Source organism: Scyliorhinus torazame, chromosome 7 (assembly GCF_047496885.1).
Source record: "Scyliorhinus torazame isolate Kashiwa2021f chromosome 7, sScyTor2.1, whole genome shotgun sequence".
NCBI lineage: Eukaryota > Metazoa > Chordata > Chondrichthyes > Carcharhiniformes > Scyliorhinidae > Scyliorhinus > Scyliorhinus torazame.
Genome location: NC_092713.1, coordinates 9,397,813 through 9,421,713, shown reverse-complemented (window position 1 = coordinate 9,421,713; position 23,901 = coordinate 9,397,813). Strand labels below are relative to the sequence as shown.

Below are 23,901 nucleotides of genomic sequence, written 5' to 3'. Positions count from 1 at the left end.
AGTCCAAAGATGTGCAGGTTAGGTGGATTGGCCATGATAAATTGCCCTTAGTGTCTAAAATTGACCTTAGTGTTGGGTGGGGTTACTGGGTTATGGGGATAGGGTGGCGGTGTTGACCTTGAGTAGGGTGCTCTTTCCAAGAGCCGGTGCAGACTCGATGGGCCGAATGGCCTCCTTCTGCACTGTAAATTCTATGATATGATTCATCTATGATATTTGTCAAGATGCCCCTTAAACGTCACTATCGTCCCTGCTTCCACCACCTTCTCCGGTAGCGCGTTCCAGGCACCCACTACCCTCTGTGTAAAAAACTTGCCTCGTACATCTCCTCGAAACCTTGCCCCTCGCACCTTAAACCTATGCCCCCTATGGATGAGCAGAGGGATCTAGGTGTCCATGTACATAGATCCCTGAAAGTTGCCACCCAGGTTGATAGGGTGGTGAAGAAGGCCTATGGAGTGTTGGCCTTTATTGGTAGAGGGATTGAGTTCCGGAGTCAGGAGGTCATGTTGCAGCTGTACAGAACTCTGATACGGCCGCATTTGGAGTATTGCGTACAGTTCTGGTCACCGCATTATAGGAAGGACGTGGAGGCTTTGGAACGGGTGCAGAGGAGATTTACCAGGATGTTGCCTGGTATGGAGGGAAAATCTTATGAGGAAAGGCTGATGGACTTGAGGTTGTTTTCGTTAGAGAGAAGAAGGTTAAGAGGAGACTTAATAGAGGCATACAAAATGATCAGTGGGTTAGATAGGGTGGACAGTGAGAGCCTTCTCCCGCGGATGGAAATGGCTAGCACGAGGGGACATAGCCTTAAACTGAGGGGTAATAGATATCGGACAGAGGTCAGGGGTAGGTTCTTTACGCAAAGAGTAGTGAGGCCGTGGAATGCCCTACCTGCTACAGTAGTGAACTCGCCAACATTGAGGGCATTTAAAAGTTTATTGGATAAATATATGGATGATAATGGTATAGTGTAGGTTAGATGGCTTTTGTTTCGGTGCAACAACGTGGGCCGAAGGGCCTGTACTGCGCTGTATTGTTCTATGTTCTATGTTCTATAATTGACCCCTCTACCCTGGGGAAAAGCCTCTGACTATCCACTCTGTCTATGCCCCTCATAAATTTGTAGACCTCTATCAGGTCACCCCTCAACCTCTTCATTCCAGTGAGAACAAACCAAGTTTATTCAACCTCTCCTCATAGCTAATGCCCTCCATACCAGGCAACATCCTGGTTAATCTCGTCTGCACCCTCTCTAAAGCCTCCACATCCTTCTGGTAGTGTGGCGACCAGAATTGAACACTATACTCCAAGTGTGGCCTAACTAAGGTTCTATACAGCTGCAACATGACTTACCAATTCTTATACTCAATGCCCCGGCCAATTAAGGCAAGCATGCCGTATGCCTTCTTCACTACCTTCTCCACCTGTGTTGCCCCTTTCAGTAACCTGTGGACCTGTACACCAAGATCTCTCTGACTGTCAATACTCTTGAGGGTTCTACCATTCACTGTGTATTCCCTCCCTGTATTAGGGATTCCAAAATGCATTGCCTCACATTTGTCCGGAATAAACTCCATCTGCCATCTCGCCGCCCAAGTCTCCAAACGATCTAAATCCTGCTGTATCCTCTGACAGTCCTCATACGCTATCCGCAATTCCACCAACCTTTGTGTCGTCCGCAAATTCTCTCCAGTAATTTCCCTACCACTGACGTAAGGCTCACCGGCCTTTAGTTCCCTGGATTATCCTTGCTACCCTTCTTAAACAAAGGAACAGCATTGGCTATTCTCCAGTCCTCCGGGACATCACCTGAAGACAGTGAGGATCCAAAGATTTCTGTCAAGGCCTCAGCAATTTCCTCTCTAGCCTCCTTCATTATTCTGGGGTAGATCCCATCAGGCCCTGGGGACTTATTTACCTTAATATTTTTTAAGACGCCCAAAACCTCGTCTTTTTGGATCTCAATGTGACCCAGGCTATCTGCACACCCTTCTCCGGACTCAACATCCACCAATTCCTTCTCTTCGATGAATACTGATGCAAAGTATTAATTTAGTGCTGCGTCCATTTCCTCTGGCTGCACACATAGATTCCCTCCCCTGTCCTTCAGTGGGCCAACCCTTTCCCTGGCTACCCTCTTGATTTTTATGTACGTGTAAAAAGCCTTGGGATTTTCCTTAACCCTATTGGGGTTGGATAGGTTGGAAGTGAGAGCTTAAGTGGGTTGGTGCAGACTCGATGAGCCGAATGGGCTCCTTCTGCACTGTATGTTCCATGTTCTAGAAGTGCCTCATCTAATCCCATCAGCATATCCTTCTATTCTTTTCTCCTGTATGGGTTTATTCAGTTTGTCCCTTAACTGCATTTTTTTTCATCACCTCAAATACCTTCGAGAAGAATAGGTTTCTTCCCTATTGGATTCGTGGCTATTATTTATTTTTGGTCCCTGGTTTTAGTCCCCGAAAAATGAAGCATTTTCTCTACGTGTGGCCGATTAAATCCTTATTGTACACCTGCGGCAGGCGGCAAGGGGAGATTCCTCGTCAGCCCAATAATGGAAAGGAATTTGGAGCCTCTCCCATAATTATCCATGCCTCTGGACTACAGCATGCGTGTAAATGTGTATGTTGTCCCAATTCCTTCGGGGGTTCGTAGGCCCAGTTGGCTTGACAGCTGGTGTGGATCAGGTTGGTGCTAACAGCACCCTGTTCCGGCTGGGTGGATATGGGACAAGCCTCCTTCTGCTACCTGTGGTGGCGGTTGCAGCACAGTGGGTCAGACCTGCCTAAAGGCAGAGAACTGAAGAATCTTATTGCTGCGGGCCTAATTTCCCCAGAAAGCGACTGACCGGACTGAAGGCTGAAAAAGAGATCCTCATCCTCCAATAACTCTTGGACACAATCCAATCTTGTGTTAATGGTCTCCACGTCAACCAGGGGCTCCAAAATATTCGAGCGAAGTCTCCGACTCCCTCCAGCTGTCTTTGTGTAGTTCAGGACCCCATACAGCGTGTGGTTATTTCTGCAAAAAGAAAAGAAACAAGCAATCAAATGCTTTCACTTCTGAAAGAAACAAGTCACGACTCAACAAAGTAAGTGTTCGGAACAGGAGGAAGCCATTCAACCCTTCGAGCCTGAAAGCTTTATCCCAGCTCACAGCAGTTTCCGGAGACAACAAGGCAATTCTGGGGAGTTTGGAAACCCCAACATGTGAAGACGAAGGTAGTGGGGCTAAAATTTCAGAACAACTGTGTTATAACCTGCCTACTGACGATTGGCTGGGGACTAATGACTATCCCACAATCCTATGGGAGTATGAACTTCCCCAATGAGGGGGGCGGAAAAACTCCTACTATAAATAAGCTGGCCAGTCCAGGAACCAGGAGGAAGGAGAAGGTGGCAAGGGAAGTTACTGCTACGTATATATTGTTATAGTAAATAAACTTTATTATTTTGTATCCTTAAAACTCGTGCTGGATTCTTCGGGGCCCTTACAAAACTGGCGACGAGGGTTAAAGTGAATAGCTGTCTACACTGCTGAAGCCACCTCCCTGGATTTTTGTTGGATACAGGTTGGAAGTTGTTTTCTATTATACCATGCCTCTGTACGGACGTTTGGATGTTTTTGATGCTGCGCTGGAAAGCTGGAACCAGTACACGCAACGGATGCGTTACTATTTCCGGGCAAACAATATCACTGAAAACGATCGCCAGGTGGTCATATTGCTCACCGCCTGCGGGCCGCATACGTTTGGGGTGATTAGGAGCCTTACGTACCCAGCTGCGCCGGACACCAAAACGTTTGACGAACTTGTGAATATAGTGGGGCAACACTTTAACCCAACCCCGTCCACGATAGTCCAGCGTTACCGGTTTAATACCGCTGAGAGGACCCCTGGAGAATCCCTTGCCGATTTTTTATCCAGGCTACGCGGGATTGCGGAATACTGTGACTATGGTGAGACCTTGTCAGAAATGTTACGCGACCGTTTGGTTTGCGGTATTAACAATGCGGCCACCCAGAGAAAGTTGTTAGCGGAGCCAACATTGACTTTTCAACAGGCAATACAAATAGTCTTGTCCCGAGAGAGCGCAGAGCGAGGAGTACAGGAGCTACAGGGAATGGAAGTGCATGCCTTGGGGCGAAACCCTTTCCGCCCAAAAACGTCCCCCCGCACTCCTGCGGTACCTTGGGCGAGGCAACGCCAGTGGCCATCGGACATTCCTCCCCGAAGGGAGCCTTCTCCAGAGCCAATGGATGAGGAGCCATGTCCGTGTCAGACTTGTAGGCGCCGACCCCGTCGCGGACGGCGGTCCTGGGGACGCCAGAGGCGCCGTCGTTCCGACCGAAACTGGGACCAGCCCAGGGGCCGTAACTGGGACCAGCCCAGAGGCCGTACCTTCCATGTGGATGAACCTGCGGCGACCACTCCTGAGGACGTGGAGACGGAGGACGACTGCCTGCAGCTGCATTGTGTGGCAGCTCCCCGTGTGGCCCCCATTAAGGTGACAGTACGGGTCAATGGCCACCCGCTGGAGATGGAGTTGGATACTGGCGCAGCGGTCTCCGTGATCGCCCAGAGGACATTCGACCGCATCAAGCAGGGTATACAGACCCTTACACTAACTGACTCACAGGCCAGGTTGGCCACCTACACGGGGGAACCACTGGACATTGCAGGAACTACAATGACCCCTGTTGTCTATGGACGCCAGGAGGGGCGTTTCCCACTTATCGTAGTGCGTGGCCATGGGCCCAGCCTGTTGGGTCGGGACTGGTTGCGCCATTTGCGGTTGCAATGGCAGCACATCCTCCAAACAGTTTCTGGAGGGTTGACTGAGGTGCTAGGACGATACCCAGAGGTATTCCAGCCTGGTCTGGGGAAAATAAAAGGGGCCGTAGCCCGTATCCAAGTTGAACCAGGAGCCACACCGCGCTATTTCCGGGCGCGCCCAGTGCCTTACGCTTTGCTCGAGAAGGTAGAAGGGGAGCTCACTCGTTTGGAGAGTTTGGGTATTATCAGGCCCGTCCGTTTTGCTGACTGGGCAGCACCAATTGTGCCAGTAATGAAGCCAGATGCCACAGTTCGCTTGTGTGGCGACTATAAACTTACAGTGAATACAGTTTCCCGACTCGACCGATACCCAATGCCTCGCATAGAGGATCTCTACGCGAAACTTGCAGGCGGACTCTCATTCACAAAATTAGATATGAGTCACGCCTACCTGCAGTTGGAGCTGGACCCTGCCTCCCGACCATATGTAACGATTAATACAAACCGGGGCCTGTATGAATATACACGGTTGCCCTTTGGAGTATCCTCTGCCTGCGCAATTTTTCAACGTGTTATGGAGGGCATTTTGAGAGGTTTACCACGTGTGGCTGTCTACCTAGATGATGTGTTGATTACAGGTACGTCGGAGCAAGAGCATTTGGAAAATCTGGAGGCTGTCCTTAAACGCCTTTCGGAGGCTGGAGTCCGTTTACGTCACACAAAGTGCGTATTTCAGGCAAAAGAAGTAGTCTACCTAGGTTATCGGGTGGACCGCAAGGGTCTGCACCCCGTCGCAGAGAAGGTGCGTGCAATTCAACATGCCCCCACCCCGACTGACACTTCGCATCTTCGTTCTTTTCTCGGTCTCGTAAACTATTACGGGAAGTTCCTCCCCAATCTGGCAACTACGCTGGCCCCATTGCACCTGCTGCTAAAGAAAAATCACACCTGGGTTTGGGGTCAGCCGCAAGAAACCGCTTTCCGGCGGGGTAAAGCAACAATTGTCGTCGTCTGGGTTACTAACCCACTATGATCCGGGAAAGCCTTTGCTCGTCACATATGATGCATCCCCGTATGGTATTGGGGCTGTCCTGTCCCACAAGATGGAGAACGGGGCCGAGCGACCGATAGCTTTCGCCTCCCGCACATTGACTGCAGCGGAGAAGAAGTACGCGCAGATCGAGAAGGAGGGCCTGGCAGTGGTTTTCGCGGTGAAACGCTTCCACCAGTATGTGTACGGCCGCCATTTCACTATCGTGACTGATCATAAGCCCCTGCTGGGACTCTTCAGAGAGGATAAGCCGATACCGCCCATTACTTCTGCACGGATCCAGCGCTGGGCTTTGTTGCTTGCTGCATATGAGTATTCTCTGGAGCACAAACCAGGTACGCAGATAGCAAATGCCGACGCACTGAGCCGATTGCCTTTATCGACCGGCCCCATGTCGACCCCCACGACCGGTGAGGTGGTCGCAACCCTAAATTTTATGGACACCTTGCCTGTCACGGCATCACAGATCCGTGAGTGGACCCAGACGGAGCCAGTCCTGTCAAAGGTTCGGCACATAGTCCTGTATGGTGGGCAGCATAGACAGCTCCCAGGCGAGTTACGGGCATTTTCCTCCAAGCTGTCAGAGTTCAGCGTGGAAGACGGCATCCTCTTGTGGGGGACGCGTGTGGTTGTCCCGGAAAAAGGCCAGGAGCTGATATTATCAGACTTGCACAATGGGCATCCGGGCGTGACCAAGATGAAAATGTTGGCCCGGAGTTATGTCTGGTGGCCAGGCCTCGACACCGACATTGGGAAGGTGGCCCAAAACTGCTCCATTTGCCAGGAGCATAAGAAGCCTCCGCCGGCCGCGCCCCTACATCACTGGGAATGGCCAGGGCGGCCTTGGGCACGCTTACATGCAGATTTCGCAGGCCCTTTTCAGGGATCCATGTTCCTTCTACTAATTGACGCCCAGTCCAAATGGCTGGAGGTGCATAAGATGCAGGGGACAACGTCCTGCGCAACAATTGAAAAAATGCGTTTATCATTTAGCACGCATGGCCTCCCCGAGGTGCTGGTCACGGATAATGGCACTCCATTCACGAGTGAGGAGTTTGCTAGGTTTACAAAGATGAACGGCATCCGCCATATCCGCACTGCCCCTTACCACCCGGCTTCAAATGGGTTGGCAGAGCGTGCAGTGCAAACATTCAAAAGAGGCCTAAAGAAGCAGTCTTCCGGATCAATGGACACGAGACTGGCTCGGTTTTTGTTTACGTACAGGACCACCCCCCGTGCAGTGACTGGGGTAGCTCCCGCAGAACTCCTAATGGGCCGGAGACTTCGCACCCGCCTTAGTATGGTCTTCCCGGACATTGGCGCAAAAGTACGCCGCACACAAGAACGGCAGGGACCGGGATTGTCTCGGCATCGTCCGATTCGGCAGTTTGCGCCCGGTGACCCAGTATTCGTGCGGAATTTTGCTGGTGGTGCCCAATGGGTTCCTGGGGTAATCTTTCGCCAAACGGGCCCTATATCGTACCAAGTGCAAGCCCAGGGTCGTCTCCAGCGAAAACATGTAGACCACGTCCGGTTCAGAAGATCATCCCCGCAAAAGATTCCCCGCCCCCGGAGCTCAGTTCAACAGCGGCAAAGGCCAGAAACAAGGGAAGGTAGTCCTCCAAATCTTCCACTGGTGCCTCACTCAAAGCCTGCGCAGGTCATGACGGGACCGAATGGGGACAGAGACGCTGACATGACGGAGGCAGCAGACTCTGACTCCGAGATGGAGACACAGGATGAATCAGAGGGGGAATCCTCGGGTCCACAGGCCGTGGATGTACAACCGCGCCGTTCATCACGGAAGCGCCGGTCTCCGTCTCGTTATACGCCGCCTGATCCAGCGCCGCGTGCAAATGGCGTCCGGCCTGCGGCCAAATGAGTTCGACGCCTTCCTTCGCCAGGGCCTACGTTGGATTCCTTGGACTTTGGGGGGGAGGGATGTTATAACCTGCCTACTGACGATTGGCTGGGGACTAATGACTATCCCACAATCCTATGGGAGTATGAACTTCCCCAATGAGGGGGGCGGAGAAACTCCTACTATAAATAAGCTGGCCAGTCCAGGAACCAGGAGGAAGGAGAAGGTAGCAAGGGAAGTTACTGCTACGTATATATTGTTATAGTAAATAAACTTTATTATTTTGTATCCTTAAAACTCATGCTGGATTCTTCGGGGCCCTTACAAAAAACTGCCTCTGATGAGAACCACAAGAGTATAAGTTGTGAGAAGAACATGCAGAATCTGCATAGGGATAAACACAGATGGTGTATAATGTGGGAAAATGTGATATTGTTCACTTTATTGGGAAAAGTAGAGAAGCAGAACATTGTTCAAATACCGAGACAGTAGAATGCTGCAGTGCTGAGGGATCTGGATATCCTTGTTCATGAATGACAAACATTCGACATGCAAGTACAGAAATTTCGACAGGAAATGCAAGAAATCAGAAAGCAAATGGAATGTGTCACTCTATTGCAAGGGGGTTGGAGTATAAAAAGGGGAAATTTGCTCCAACTTTACACTTCAAATATGTGCCGGTTAGGTGGGTTGGCCATGATCAATGTTCAGGGGACTGAGACAAGGCAGAGTGTTCTTTCGGAGGATTGATGCAGACTCAATGGGCCAAATGGTCTCCTTCAGCACTGTAGGGATTCTATGCTGAGAACACACCTAGATTACTGTGTACAGTGTTTGTCTACTTATTTAAGGAGGGATATTCATGCATTAGGAGCAGTTCAAAGATTTGCTAGGTTGGTTCCTTGGATTAAGTGGTTGTCCTATGACAAAGTTTGAACACATTGGGCCCTATACTCATTGCAGTTTAGAAGAATGAGAGGAGAAATATGCAAATTCTGAGAGGTTTGACAGGATAGATGCGAGAAGATGATTCCTCTTCTGGGGTGATTGAGACGTAGTGGGCTCAATTTCAAAGTGAGGGGTCTCCCATTGACAATGGAGGTGAGGAAAAATTTCTTCTCTCAAATGGGCCGTTAATCTTTGGAATTCTCCACTCCTGAGGTCGGTGGGGGCTGGGTCACTGAATATTTTCAAGGTGGAGCTGCTCAGATTTTTGATCGACAAAGAAGGTTATGGGTACAGGCAGGAAAGTGGAGCAAGGTTGCAGTTGGATCGAGCATGATCAAATTGAATGGCAGAGTACCCTCAAGGGATCCAATGGCCTATCACTGTTGCTATTTCTTAAATGACCCAGATGAACAACTTAGGAAGAGGGTAAAGAGGGGTGAGTGGGAAACCCCCAAAATGAGAAGTGTGCAATGAGGTGGAGGGCAGGAGGTGATCAGATAACAGAAGCGACGGTGGTGACTTCCGGGTGCGGCGATGACCAGCTGAGTCGCACGTTTCGGCAGCTCCCGGTGAAACGGACTTTTGGGCTCTTGATAGGAGCCCCAACGGCAATTTTGACGGCTAAAAACACTGTGTGGTAAACCAGAAGGGAATCCCCCCTGGATACGGATGGAAAAAGGAGAAAGTGGCCGGATTGCAGTGGATCCTTTAGAACAGCAGCAAGGAAGGCAAGCAAAAACCAAGATGGCGTCGGAAGGTGGCAGTTTAACATGGGGCCCTGAACAACAAGAGTTCTTGAAATGCTGTGTGGAAGAGCTCAAAAAGGAAATGAAGAAAGAGCTGTTGGCCCCGATACTACAGGCGATCGAAGGGCTAAAGGAGGAACAAAAGACCCAGGAGCGGGAGCTTCGGGTCGTGAAGGCAAAGGCAGCCGAGAATGAGGACGACATACAGGGCCTGGTGGTGAAGACGGAGACGCAGGAGGCACATCAGAAACGATGTGTGGAAAGGTTGGAGGCACTGGAAAACAACGCAAGGAGGAACAACCTGAGGATTCTTGGTCTTCCTGAAGGTGTGGAGGGAGCGGACGTCGGGGCATATGTGAGCACGATGCTGCACTCGTTAATGGGAGCGGAGGCCCCGGCGGGTCCGTTGGAGGTGGAGGGAGCATACCGAGTGATGGCGCGAGGACCGAGAGCAGGAGAAATTCCCAGAGCCATAGTGGTGAGATTCCTCCGTTTTAAGGATAGAGAAATGGTCCTTAGATGGGCGAAGAAAACTCGGAGCAGTAAATGGGAGAACGCGGTGATCCGCGTTTATCAAGACTGGAGTGCGGAGGTGGCGAGAAGGAGGGCGAGCTTTAATCGGGCCAAGGCGGTGCTTCATAAAAAGAAGATAAAATTTGGAATGCTGCAACCGGCAAGACTGTGGGTCACATATCGAGGGAGGCACCACTACTTTGAGACGGCGGATGAAGCGTGGACTTTTATTGTGGAAGAAAAACTGGAATGAGTGGGTTATTAAAAAGAACGTTTGAACAAAGTGGTGGGGCGAATGTGGGGGGCAAAGAGGGGGGTTAAAAAGGGGGGAAAGAGGAGTTTTATGTACTAATCCTGCGATGTGGTAACTTTTCTCTCTCCCACAGGTGGTGATGGGGGGAGGAGGGGAGGTGGAGGAGATGGGGCGTTGGCCATTGGGGGCGGGGCCAAGGGAGAAGCGCGGGCTTGGTTCCCGCGCTATGATAATCATGGCGGGAATAGAGAAGCAGGAAGGAGGGGGCGTCGCACGGTGCGAGCCGAGGTCACGGGGGGGAAACCGAGGTCGGCCAGAGTTTGCTGACTTCTGGGAGCAACATGGGGGGAGTAATTACGCTAGCGGGGGATCTAGCGGGGAGGGTGGGAGGGGGGAATTACTGGGTTGCTGCTGCTGGGGAGAGGGGGGAGCTGGTATGGGGGAGGATGGGCGGGGGGGCACCGCCTGGGGGAGATACAGCTGCGTGGGAACCGGGTGAGGAGCTGGAAAAAGGTGATGGCTAATCGACAAGGGGGGGGTTTAGGAAGCCCCCCAACTCGGCTGATCACGTGGAACGTGAGAGGGCTGAACGGGCCGATAAAGAGGGCACGGGTACTCGCACACCTTAAGAAACTTAAGGCAGATGTGGTTATGTTACAGGAAACGCACCTGAAACTGATAGACCAGGTTAGGCTACGCAAAGGATGGGTGGGGCAGGTGTTCCATTCGGGGCTAGATGCAAAAAATAGGGGGGTGGCTATATTAGTGGGGAAGCGGGTAATGTTCGAGGCAAAGACTATAGTGGCAGATACGTGATGGTGAGTGGCAAACTACAGGGGGAGACGGTGGTTTTGGTAAACGTATATGCCCCGAACTGGGATGATGCCAATTTTATGAGGCGGATGCTAGGACGCATTCCGGACCTAGAGATGGGAAAGCTGATAATGGGGGGAGATTTTAATACGGTGTTGGAACCAGGGCTGGATAGGTCGAAGTCCAGGACTGGAAGGAGGCCGGCAGCAGCCAAGGTACTTAAAGATTTTATGGAGCAGATGGGAGGTGTAGACCCGTGGAGATTTAGCAGACCTAGGAGTAAGGAGTTCTCGTTTTTCTCCTATGTCCATAAAGTCTACTCGCGAATAGACTTTTTTGTGCTGGGTAGGGCATTGATCCCAAAGGTGAGGGGAACGGAGAATGCGGCTATAGCCATTTCGGATCATGCTCCACACTGGGTGGACTTGGAGATAGGGGAGGAAACAGGAGGGCGCCCACCCTGGAGAATGGACATGGGACTAATGGCAGATGAGGGGGTGTGTCTAAGGGTGAGGGGGTGCATTGAAAAGTACTTGGAACTCAATGATAATGGGGAGGTCCAGGTGGGAGTGGTCTGGGAGGCGTTGAAGGCGGTGGTTAGAGGGGAGCTGATATCAATAAGGGCACATAAAGGGAAGCAGGAGAGTAAGGAACGGGAGCGGTTGCTGCAAGAACTTTTGAGGGTGGACAGACAATATGCGGAAGCACCGGAGGAGGGACTGTACAGGGAAAGGCAAAGGCTACATGTAGAATTTGACTTGCTGACTACGGGCACTGCAGAGGCACAATGGAGGAAGGCACAGGGTGTACAGTACGAATATGGGGAGAAGGCGAGCAGGTTGCTGGCACACCAATTGAGGAAAAGGGGAGCAGCGAGGGAAATAGGGGGAGTGAGGGATGAGGAAGGAGAGATGGAGCGGGGAGCAGAGAGAGTGAATGGAGTGTTCAAGACATTTTATAAAAAATTATATGAAGCTCAACCCCCGGATGGGAGGGGGAGAATGATGGGCTTCTTGGATCGGCTGGAATTTCCCAAGGTGGAAGAGCAGGAAAGGGTGGGACTGGGAGCACAGATCGAGGTAGAAGAAGTGGTGAAAGGAATTAGGAGCATGCAGGCGGGAAAGGCCCCGGGACCGGATGGATTCCCAGTCAAATTCTATAGAAAATATGTGGACTTGCTCGCCCCGGTACTGACGAGGACCTTTAATGAGGCAAAGGAAAGGGGACAATTGCCCCCGACTATGTCTGAAGCAACGATATCGCTTCTCTTAAAGAAGGAAAAGGACCCGCTACAATGCGGGTCCTATAGACCTATTTCCCTCCTAAATGTAGATGCCAAGATCCTGGCCAAGGTAATGGCAATGAGAATAGAGGAATGTGTCCCGGGGGTGGTCCACGAGGACCAAACTGGGTTTGTGAAGGGGAGACAGCTGAACACGAATATACGGAGGTTGTTAGGGGTAATGATGATGGCCCCACCAGAGGGAGAAACGGAGATAGTAGTGGCGATGGATGCCGAGAAAGCATTTGATAGAGTGGAGTGGGATTATTTGTGGGAGGTGTTGAGGAGATTTGGTTTTGGAGAGGGGTATGTTAGATGGGTGCAGCTGTTGTATAGGGCCCCAGTGGCGAGCGTGGTCAGAATGGACGGGGATCTGCATATTTTCGGCTCCATAGAGGGACAAGGCAGGGATGCCCTCTGTCCCCATTATTGTTTGCACTGGCGATTGAGCCCCTGGCGATAGCGTTGAGGGGTTCCAAGAAGTGGAGGGGAGTACTTAGGGGAGGAGAAGAACACCGGGTATCTTTGTATGCGGACGATTTGCTACTATACGTGGCAGACCCGGCGGAGGGGATGCCAGAAATAATGCGGATACTTGGGGAGTTTGGGGATTTTTCAGGGTATAAATTGAACATGGGGAAAAGTGAGTTGTTTGTGGTGCATCCAGGGGAGCAGAGTAGAGAAATAGAGGACCTACCGTTGAGGAAGGTAACAAGGGACTTTCGTTACCTGGGGATCCAGATAGCTAAGAATTGGGGCACATTGCATAGGTTAAATTTAACGCGGTTGGTGGAACAGATGGAGAAGGATTTCAAGAGATGGGATATGGTATCCCTGTCACTGGCAGGGAGGGTGCAGGCGGTTAAGATGGTGGTCCTCCCGAGATTCCTCTTTGTGTTTCAGTGCCTCCCGGTGGTGATCACGAAGGCTTTTTTTAAAAGGATTGAAAAGAGCATCATGGGTTTTGTGTGGGCCGGGAAGACCCCGAGAGTGAGGAAGGGATTCTTACAGCGTAGCAGGGATAGGGGGGGGCTGGCACTACCGAGCCTAAGTGAGTATTATTGGGCCGCTAATATTTCAATGGTGAGTAAGTGGATGGGAGAGGAGGCGGGAGCGGCGTGGAAGAGATTAGAGAGGGCGTCCTGTAGGGGGACTAGCCTACAGGCTATGGTGACAGCCCCATTGCCGTTCTCACCGAGGAACTACACCACAAGCCCGGTGGTGGTGGCTACACTGAAGATTTGGGGACAGTGGAGACGGCATAGGGGAAAGACTGGAGCCTTGGGGGGGTCCCCGATAAGAAACAATCATAGGTTTGCCCCGGGGGGAATGGATGGGGGATATGGAATGTGGCAAAGAGCAGGAATAACGCAACTGAAAGATCTGTTTGTGGATGGGAAGTTCGCGAGTCTGGGAGCGCTGACCGAGAAATATGGGTTGCCCCAAGGGAATGCATTCAGGTATATGCAACTGAGGGCTTTTGCGAGGCAACAGGTGAGGGAATTCCCGCAGCTCCCGACACAAGAGGTGCAGGACAGAGTGATCTCAAAGACATGGGTGGGGGATGGTAAGGTGTCAGATATATATAGGGAAATGAGGGACGAAGGGGAGACTATGGTAGATGAACTAAAAGGGAAATGGGAAGAAGAGCTGGGGGAGGAGATCGAGGAGGGGCTGTGGGCAGATGCCCTAAGCAGGGTAAACTCGTCGTCCTCGTGTGCCAGGCTAAGCCTGATTCAGTATAAGGTATTACACAGGGCGCATATGACTGGAGCACGGCTCAGTAAATTTTTGGGGGTGGAGGATAGATGTGCGAGGTGCTCGAGAAGCCCAGCGAATCATACCCATATGTTTTGGTCATGCCCGGCACTACAGGGGTTTTGGATGGGGGTGACAAAGGTGCTTTCAAAAGTAGTAGGAGTCCGGGTCGAACCAAGCTGGGGGTTGGCTATATTTGGGGTTGCACAAGAGCCGGGAGTGCAGGAGGCGAGAGAGGCCGATGTTTTGGCCTTTGCGTCCCTAGTAGCCCGGCGCAGGATATTGCTAATGTGGAAAGAAGCCAAGCCCCCAGGGGTGGAGACCTGGATAAATGACATGGCGGGGTTTATAAAGCTCGAGTGGATTAAGTTCGTCCTAAGGGGGTCGGCTCAAGGGTTCACCAGGCGGTGGCAACCGTTCGTCGAATACCTCGCAGAAAGATAGACGGAATGGAAAAAAGAAGGCAGCAGCAGCAGCCCAGGATCGGGGGGGGAGGAACCAGAAGGACTCTCAGGGTTGTTAATATATACTGTATAGTATGTATAGGTCGTTGCTACAGATAATTATATATTGGACTGTTAAATTATATTTTTGGAGAGTGTTACTTGTGACAAGGCAGTTGCCAATTAGGGCTAGTTTTCATTTTTGTTATTTATTATTTATTCATTTTTTGTTTATAAAATAGGTCATTGTTATTTGTGTTGTTATAATATTGTGTAAAGGATGCACAATGTACTGTGTTGGTTGACCAAAAATTTTCAATAAAATATTTAATTAAAAAAAAGAAGCGACGGTGGTGCAAAGCACATGGAGCAGTCTTGAGAGAAACCGGGGAAAATGCAAGCCAGAGCCAGATAGTGTTCCAATAGATATGCAGTATTAGAGGGACGGAGAGTAGATGGGAGGCCGTTCAGCTTCTTGGCTTATTTCACCATTCAAATCGGTCCTGGATGGTCTGCAATATAACTCTATTTATCCATCTTGGTTACGTAACTCTTAATGCCCTGGCTTAACAAGTTTTGAAATTTTCAATTGACCTCCACTCGCAGAAGCTGTTTTTTTTTTTGGGGGGGGGGGGGTAAGAGTTCCAGATTTCCACTGTCCTTTGTGTGTAGATTGACTTCCTGACAACACCACTAAATGATCTAGCTTAATTTTAAGGTATTGCCTCATTATTCTGGACTCTGCATCAGAGGAAATACTTTCTCCCATCTACCTGATCAAATCCTTAAATCATCTGAAACACCTCAAATCAAATCACCCCTTAATCTTCTATGTTTAAGAGGCCATTATCCTTGACTGTGCAACCTGTCTTCAGTATTAACGATGATGTGGAGATGCTGGCGTTGGACTGGGGTGAGCACAGTAAGAAGTCTTACAACATCAGGTTAAAGTTCAACAGGTTTGTTTCGAATCACTAGCTTTTGGAGCGTAGCTCCTTCATCGGGTGAATTCACCTGACTTTAACCTGGTGTTGTAAGACTTCTTACTATTCAGTGTCATGTGAGAGTACCTTTAAGAAATGGATGTTTCAGCAATGTACCTTTAAGAAATGGAGCTGATCAGATTACTGAAGTGATGTCAGAGGGTCGGGGGAGCTGAGCTCACTTCTGCTTTTGGTTTCAGTTTGAGGAGAACGCTGGGAGTGTCTGTGTGTTTTGCTGAGAGCTGCAGGAAGAAACAGAGCTGGTCTGTTGATGTCTGCAAATCCAAAGAGTATAAATATATTGAAGGTAACCTCATGTCTGTTTTTGAAGATTGAAGTCTTTCGGATGTTAAAAGGAACAGTTTGAAGGATTATTTAGTGTTGTAGTCTTTTGGGGTTATCTTTGAAGTAATGGGTGTTAAGATATTCAATATTTGTTTTTTAAAGGTTAAATTGAGTTCATAGAATAAACATTGTTTTGTTTTAAAAACCATTTGTCCATAATTGCTGTGTCACACCTGGAGAGCACGCTGTGTGCTTCCCACACCACAATCTATTAAAAGCTGTGGGTCGGTTGAACTCCATGAAATACTTTGGGGTTCTGTAAACCCGGACCCATAACATCAGTATTAACCCCATTAGTCCAGTTATCATTCTGATGAATCGGCTCTCTATTCCCTCTAAGGCACTTCACCTTGGTCAAAAACGGGTCTTTCACCCACACCTGGGAAATTCCTCCCTCAGATAACATGTTTGTCTGTGTACCTGGGATCCCTGTTGTTAATGATCAGTTCTAGCTGCTGAGCTGAAGCCGAATCTATCATCGCTGTTTGTTCACTCCCTTTGAAGATGACTTTGAGGGACTTTGGAGCATAGACCGTATTCTGGATGAATTCCACATACTTCAGCAAGGCCGCGGCTGCTGCCAAACAGTAATACCTGCAAATCAACAGTGAAACAAATTCTCAACTGTGTCGTGCCTCAACATCTCCCCTAGTCCTTTTCACCGCAGCCACCAGGCCATTTACGAGCTCAGGTCGCATGCAGCTACATAGAATCATGAAAAAAGCAAAACTAAAGTGCCAAGGTGCTTCACAGAAATTTTATCAGACAAAATCTGACACCAAGCCACGTAGGGAGATATAAGCACGGGTGTCCATAAACCTGGTGAGAGTGGAAGATTGTAGCTATGGCAAAAAAGGGACACATGTGCTCTGCTTGCAGACTTCGATCAAAGTAACTCTAGACAAGCAGCCAAATGGCAAAATAGGGTAATTCTTACTCGGGTTTATTTTCATTGGGACAGCGATTGACCACCATTCAGCTCCTCCTCTCGGAGATATGGCCGTCAACAGACCCCGTGCTTGGTGCCAGCTGTCGAATGACAGAAGCACCACCACTGGCGTTGAGTACCCCAGGAAAGATTTGCCAAAGCTCACGTTCCCGAATGGTGTGCGGCAAGGGCGTGGAGGATAGAATCAGGCTCAGCTCTGAAATCCGTGCTGTTGAAAATCGGTCACTGTTAATAACAGACACCTTGCTGAGGGGTCAAGCGCTGCCAGTGTCCAAGAAATCAGAACTGCAGGTGGAAAGCCAATGTCCGAAACGGGAGAGAATTATATCATCTAAAAAAACAAAACTCTGTGCAATTCGTGAAAGGTATCACTCTCACTTCAGAGAATTGACGTGGAAATGCCGGCGTTGGACTGGGGTGAGCACAGTAAGAAGTCCAGGTTAACACCAGGTTAAAGTCCAACAGGTTTGTTTGGAATCACTAGCTTTCGGAGCGGAGCTCCTTCATCAGGTGACTCACCTGGTGACTTTAACCTGGTGTTGTAAGACGTCTTTCAGAGAATTGATCCAGGCCGACTCTCTCTGTGCAGCACTGAGGGAGAGCTGCACGGTCAGTGGTGCCACCTTTCAGAAAGGACGTTAAACCAAGGTATTGACTGCCCTCTCTGGGGAACATAAAATATCCCATGGCACTGTTTCAAAGAAGAGCAAGCACGTCCTTCCCAGTGTCCCAGCCAACATCTATCCCTCAACCAACATCATTAAAACCGATTACGTGGCCATCATTTAATTTTTGCTTGATGGGATCTTTCTGGGCACAAATTGGCTGTATTTCCCTACATTTCAAAGCGTAATTCTAGTCCAGAAAAAAGTACTCCATTGGCTATAATATCCTGAGACAGGTGCTACAGAGATTTAAGTTCTTTGTTTGTTTTATAAAGTATTTATGAATCAAATCTTGCTGTGAAACAGTTAGCTCTGGGCTTTAGACCCATTGCCTTTAATCTTAAACTTAATTCCGTACTTCATCTGAATCTCCATTAGCACCGTGCTGAACTCGGGTGTGCAAAGCTGCTCAATGTATTCCAGTCCCTTTGTTTCATTAAAGTACTTTCTCTGAACAGTACTGAGAGCAACACTCTGTGGGAAAGAGGAAGAAAACATTCAAGAGCTGGAGAGAATTCATCAGTCTTTGATTGCAACCCCACGCATTGGCATCCCTATAAAGGTTCCATCAAACTGAGCATAACAAGTGCACACACAGTTTCCACACAAATCAGAATGCATCATGCCTAAATGTGGCTCATTAATGGCAATTGTGTAATCAATTGCAGACTAGCTGCAAACACCAAACTCTCAAGTGCATTTAATTCCATCATTTCTTTTCAGTTTCTTCATTTAGGAATGGATGTGTCACCCTTGAATAGTTTTGCCATGAAATGTCAGGTGCTAACTTTCCTCCTGGCATTCCTCAGCTGCCATCACTGGAACCAGTCCCAGCCCAACGACTCACCGACCGATTCCTCCAATTCCGGCCTCTTATGCATTCCACCATTTTAATCGCTTCACCATTGGCGAACATGATTTCAGCTGTCTGGACCCTGGAAACCGCTCTGCATTTCCACCTCGCTCCCCTCCTCTTACACATTCTTAAAACTTACCTCTTTGACCAAGCTTTTGATCACAATATCTCATGTGGCTCAGTGTCAATCTTTGACCGATAATGGGCCTGTCAGGCATCATGGGAGGTTGCAACCTCCTTCTGAGGCGCAGAGGTCCACAGTCGCACAACCTTCTGAGGGAGAGGATTTCTCATCTCTGCCCTCGAGATCTAGACTCACTCACAAGAGGAAACATCCTTTCCATGTCCATCTTGTCAAGACCATTCAGGATCTTATACGCTTCAGCCAAGTCACCCCTCGCTCTTATTTTTTGTTTAAATATTTTTATTAAGGTATTTGAAAATGTTTATAATAATAACAATGACATAAACATGGTATAATAAACATTACCACCCCCAACCCAATCTTCACATACTCCAACCATCAAACAACGATCCGGCCCTCTTTCCTCCACCCCCCCCCACCCTCCCGCCCCCACCCCCCACCCCTACCCCCACCCCGGAATACTGCTTGTGCTGACATTTTAATTTTCCCTGAGAAAGTCGCCGAACGGCTGCCACCTCCGGGTGAACCCGACCATTGACCCTCTTAAGGCAAACTTTATCTTCTCGAGACTGAGAAACCCAGCCATGTCACTAACCCAGGTCTCTACACTCTTCTAGTCCCTCCCCTCCACATTAACAAGATCCGTCTCCGGGCTACCAGGGAGGCAAAGGCCAGGATGTCAGCCTCTTTCGCCCCCTGAACTCCCGGCTCTTCCGACACTCCAAAGATCGCTACCTCCAGACTCGGCACCACCCGTGTTTTTAGTACTGTGGACATTGCCTTAGCAAAACCCTCCAAGCTTCAGGCATGCCCAAAACATGTGGACATAATTTGCTGGGCTTCCCGCACACCTCGCACACCTATCCTTTACCCCGAAAAACTTGCTCATCCTAGTCACTGACATGTGTGCCCGGTGGACTACCTTAAATTGTATCAGGCTAAGCCTGGCACATGATGAGGATGTATTAACCCTGCTTAGGGCATCCGCCCACAGACCCACCTCTATCTCTCCTCCTAGCTCCTCCTCCCACTTGCACTTAAGCTCCTCCACCGGAGCTTCCTCCGCCTCCGAAAGCTCCTGGTAAATATCTGATACCTTCCCCTCTCCCACCCAGGTACTGGAGACTACTCTATCCTGTATCCCCCGTGGCGGCAGCAGCGGAAAGGCCGGCACCTGTTTTCTCAGGAAGTCTCGCACCTGCAAATACCTAAAACCATTCCCTGCCGGCAATTCAAATTTATCCTCCAAGGCTTTCAAGCTGGGGAAGCTCCCGTCTATAAATAGATCCCCCATCCTCCTAATTCCTGCCCTTTGCCATCTCCGGAACCCACCATCTAGCCTACCCGGTACAAACCGATGGTTATTATAAATCGGGGTCCAAACCGATGCTCCCTCCACTCTCTTATATCTCCTCCATTGCCCCCAGATTCTCAAAGCCGCCACCACCACCGGAGCCGTTACCACCACCGGACTTGTGGAGTATCTGGCCGGTGAGAACGGAAGAGGTGCCGTTATCAGTGCTCCCAAACTTGTGGCTTTGCATGACGCCGCCTCCATCCGCTCCCACACCGACCCCTCCCCCGCTACCCACTTCCTAATCAGGGCTATATTAGCCGCCCAGTAGTAATTGCAGAAGTTCGGCAGCGCCAACCCACCCTCCCCCCGACTGCGCTCCAGCAACACTTTCTTCACTCGCGGGGTTTTACCCGCCCACACAAAGCCCAAAATAACCTTATTCACCCGCTTGAAAAAGGCCTTAGGGATGAAGATGGGGAGGCACTGAAAGACAAACAGGAATCTGGGGAGGACCGTAATTTTCATGGTCTGTACCCTCCCCGCCAGTGACAGCGGGAGCATGTCCCATCTCTTAAGTCCCATTCCATTTGCTCTACCAGCCGTTTAACTTGTGCAGTGTCTCCCATTCCCTGGCCACCTGGATTCCCAGATCCCGAAAGCTTTTTCCTACCATTCTAAGTGGCAGCTCTCCCAGTCTCTTCTGCTGTCCTCTTGCCTGGAACATCGCTTTTTCGCAAACATCTCGCTTTTCCCCCATGTTCAACGGATACCCCGAAAAATTGCCAAATCCCCCCCAGGTTACTTCCCCCAACCCCTCCAACGGATCTGAAATATACAAGAGGAGGTCATCTGCGTAAAGCGATACCCGGTGCTCCACCCCCAACCCCCACCCCCACCCGAACCAGCCTTTCCAGTTCCTAGAGGCTCTTAACACCATGGCCAATGGCTCTATGGCCAGAGCAAACAGTACCGGGGAGAGGGGGCACCCTTGCCTCGTCCCTCTGTGTAGTTTAAAATACCCCAACCTCAGCCGGTTCGTACGCACACTCACTACTGGTGCCTGATAGAGCAACAGCATCCTGTCAATAAAGCCCTCACCAAACCCAAACCTTCCCAGCGCTTCCCACAGGTAATTCCACTCCACCCGATCTCCGCCTTCTCCGCATCCATCACTACCACCACCTCCACCTCCTCTCCTTCTGAGGGCATCATAATAACATTCAGAAGCCTTCGAACATTGGCCTTGAGTTGCCTGCCCTTTACAAATCCCGTCTGGTCTTCCCCTATCACCCCCGGGACACAGTCCTCTATCCTTGTGGCCAGTATCTTAGCCAGAAGTTTGGCGTCCACATTCAGTAGAGAAATCGGCCTGTATGACCCGCATTGCTCCGGATCCTTCTCCCGTTTCAGGATCAATGAAATCGAGGCCTGCGACTCCCGTCTCTCTTGCTTCATTAAATGTCCTCAGCAGCAATGCTCAATATCTCTGAAACCTTCTTATAGAATTCCACCGGATAGCCGCCAGGCCCGGGGCCTTGCCCCACTGCATGCCCTCCAGCCCTTCGATTATTTCCTCAATCTCAATTGGGGCTCCCAGCCCTTCCACCAGATCCTCATCTACCCTCAGAAACCTCAACTGATCCAAAAACTGCCTCATCCCCTCCACCCCAGCCGGGGGTTCAGACTCATATAGTTTACTATAAAAGTCCTTAAACACCACTGGGTATCTACTCTTTACTTTACCCATCTCCCTGGCTGCCTCTCTTTTCCTGAGCTGGTGCGCTAACATTCTGCTTGCCTTTTCCCCGTTCTCATAAATCGCCCCCCTTGCCTTCCTCAGCTGTTCCACCGCCTTCCCTGTCGTCAACAGCCCAAACTCCGCCGGTAACCTCCACCGCTCCCTCAGTAGCCCCGCGTCCGGGGCCTACGAGTATCCTGTCCACCTGGAGTATCTCCTCAACTAACCTGTCCCTCTCAGCTCGTTCCACCTTTTCTCTGTGGGCCCATATCGAGATTAATTCCCCTCTGACCACTGCCTTCAGAGCTTCCCAAACCGCCGCTGTAGAGACCTCCCCCGTATAATTTGTTTCCAGGTAGTTCTGGATGGACTTGTTCACCCGCCCACAGATCGCTTTGTCCGCTAGCAACCTCACATCCAGTCTCCACAGCGGGCATTGCCCTCTCTCCACACCAACCCGTAGATCCACCCAATGTGGGGCATGATCTGACACTACGATTGCAGAGTACTCAGTATCCACCACCCTCGGTATTAGAGCCCTGCTCAGAACAAAAAAGTCGATGCGAGAGTATAACTGTCGGACATGTGAGAAAAAAGAAAACTCCTTTGCCCTTGGACGTGCAAACCTCCATTGGTCTACTCCCCCCATCTGTTCCATAAAACCCTTCAATTCCTTTGCCGTGGCCGGCCTCCTCCCTGTCCTGGATTTTGACTGGTCCAATTCTGGATCAATGACTGTGTTAAAATCTCCCCCCATCATCAGATTATGTGACTCTAAGTCTGGGATCTTACCTAACACCCGCCTTATAAATTCCACATCCTCCCAATTCGGAGCATATATGTTCACAAGTACCGCCCGCTCCCCCTCCAGCTTGCCGCTCACCATTATGTACCTACCCCCCTTGTCTGACACGATTCTTCCTGCCTCGAATGCCACTCGCTTGTTGATCAAGATCGCTACCCCCCCCTTTTTGAATCCAGCCCTGAGCGGAATACTTGGCCAACCTACCCCTTTCTCAATCTCGTCTGGTCTGTAGCATTTAGGTGTATCTCTTGCAGCACTGCCACGTCCGTCTTCAGCCCCCTCAAATGCACAAACAGGCGAGCCCTCTTGACCGGCCCATTCCACCCTCTAACGTTCCATGTAATCAGCCTGGTCGGGGGGGCTTACCGATGCCCCTCCCCTCCCCGCCAGCTAGCCATTACCCTTTTTAGGCCTGCCTCTAGCTCGTGCCCTCCGCCTCCTCGAGCCCCCCCTCGGGCAGTTGCCGTCCCCAACCTCCCAGTTGTCCCCTAGTAACAGTTCCTCCCCTGTCAGCAAAGCAGCTCCCCCCCTCTCCCTCCCCCCTAGCAACAACACTAGAAACCCAACCCCAAGCTCCAGCTTAACACCTGCTCGCCGCCCCCCACTGTGCTTCCGTGAGTCAGCTGACCCACGCTGACTCGATAGCTCCCGCCCCTGGCACCAAGCAGTCTGTCTCCCCATTGTTCTCTCCCCTCTCCCCCCACTTGAACAAACATATTAAGAACATCACATTCCCCAGTAAACAAACATCAGAAAAAACAGTGAAGAAACAGCCACTTTAGCAAAAAAGAAACCACCCAAAAACAGAACCAGCCCCAAAGCCCCTCTAACCAGCTCCCTGAAAGCCAAAGTTATCTTTAGCCATCCAAACAGCCTCTTATTTTCTTTCATAAAAGTCCATACTTTGTCTGGTGTTTCGCAGTAGAAGTCCCTTTCCTCATGTGTGACCCACAAGTGGGCTGGGTACAACATCCCAAACTTCACCCCCTTCTTAAAAGGGGACGTTTTTGCCCGATTGAACCCAGCTCGCCTCTTGGCCAGATCCGCGCCCAGGTCCTGATGAATGCGCAGCTCACAATTCTCCCATTTGCTGCTCCGTTCCTTCTTGGCCCACCGCAGAACGTGTTCCTTGTCCAGGAATCGGTGAAAGCGTACCACCATCACCCTCGGGGCTCCTTCGCGAGGGCTCTGTGCGCTCCATCCACTTCCAGGGGCCGAGGGACCGCCTCAGCCCCCATCAACTTCTCCAGCATGTCCGTCACATAAGCCCTCGCATCCAATCCCTCCCTGCCTTCAGGGAGGCCGACAATTCTAAGATTCTGCCTCCTGGACCTGTTCTCCAGGTCCTCCAGCTTCTCCTGCATTCTTTTCTGGCAGTCGTTCATCATCTCCACCTTGGTCTTCAGCACGGTTATGTATTCCTCGTGCTCAGACACCTTTTTCTCCGCCTCCTGGATCGCTCTTCCATGGGTCTCGTGATTCTGCACAACTTGATCAATAGAAGCCTTTATGGGGTCCAGCATGTCCTGCTTCAGCTTGGCGAAGCAATCCTCGAAAAACTTCACCAACTGCTCCGTCGATCACTGTGCCGTCTCCCCGCGGCCCTTGCTCTCCGCTATGCTTTCCCACGTTACCGGCTCTGCTCGCGTCTTTCTTATAGGACTTTGTCT

General features: G+C 50.4%; 1 protein-coding gene across 1 annotated transcript in view; it reads right to left on the bottom strand.

Annotated features, from left to right (window-relative positions):
* msh4 (mutS homolog 4) overlaps positions 1-23,901 on the bottom strand; it is a 145,163-nt gene that overhangs the window by 99,177 nt on the left and 22,085 nt on the right. Inside the window, exons 5-7 of the mRNA XM_072512839.1 lie at positions 17,749-17,864; positions 16,197-16,370; positions 2,855-3,027 (exon numbers count right to left, since the gene is read on the bottom strand). Of these exons, the coding sequence (XP_072368940.1) occupies positions 2,855-3,027; positions 16,197-16,370; positions 17,749-17,864 (463 nt within the window). The remainder of the gene's footprint in view (positions 1-2,854; positions 3,028-16,196; positions 16,371-17,748; positions 17,865-23,901) is intronic.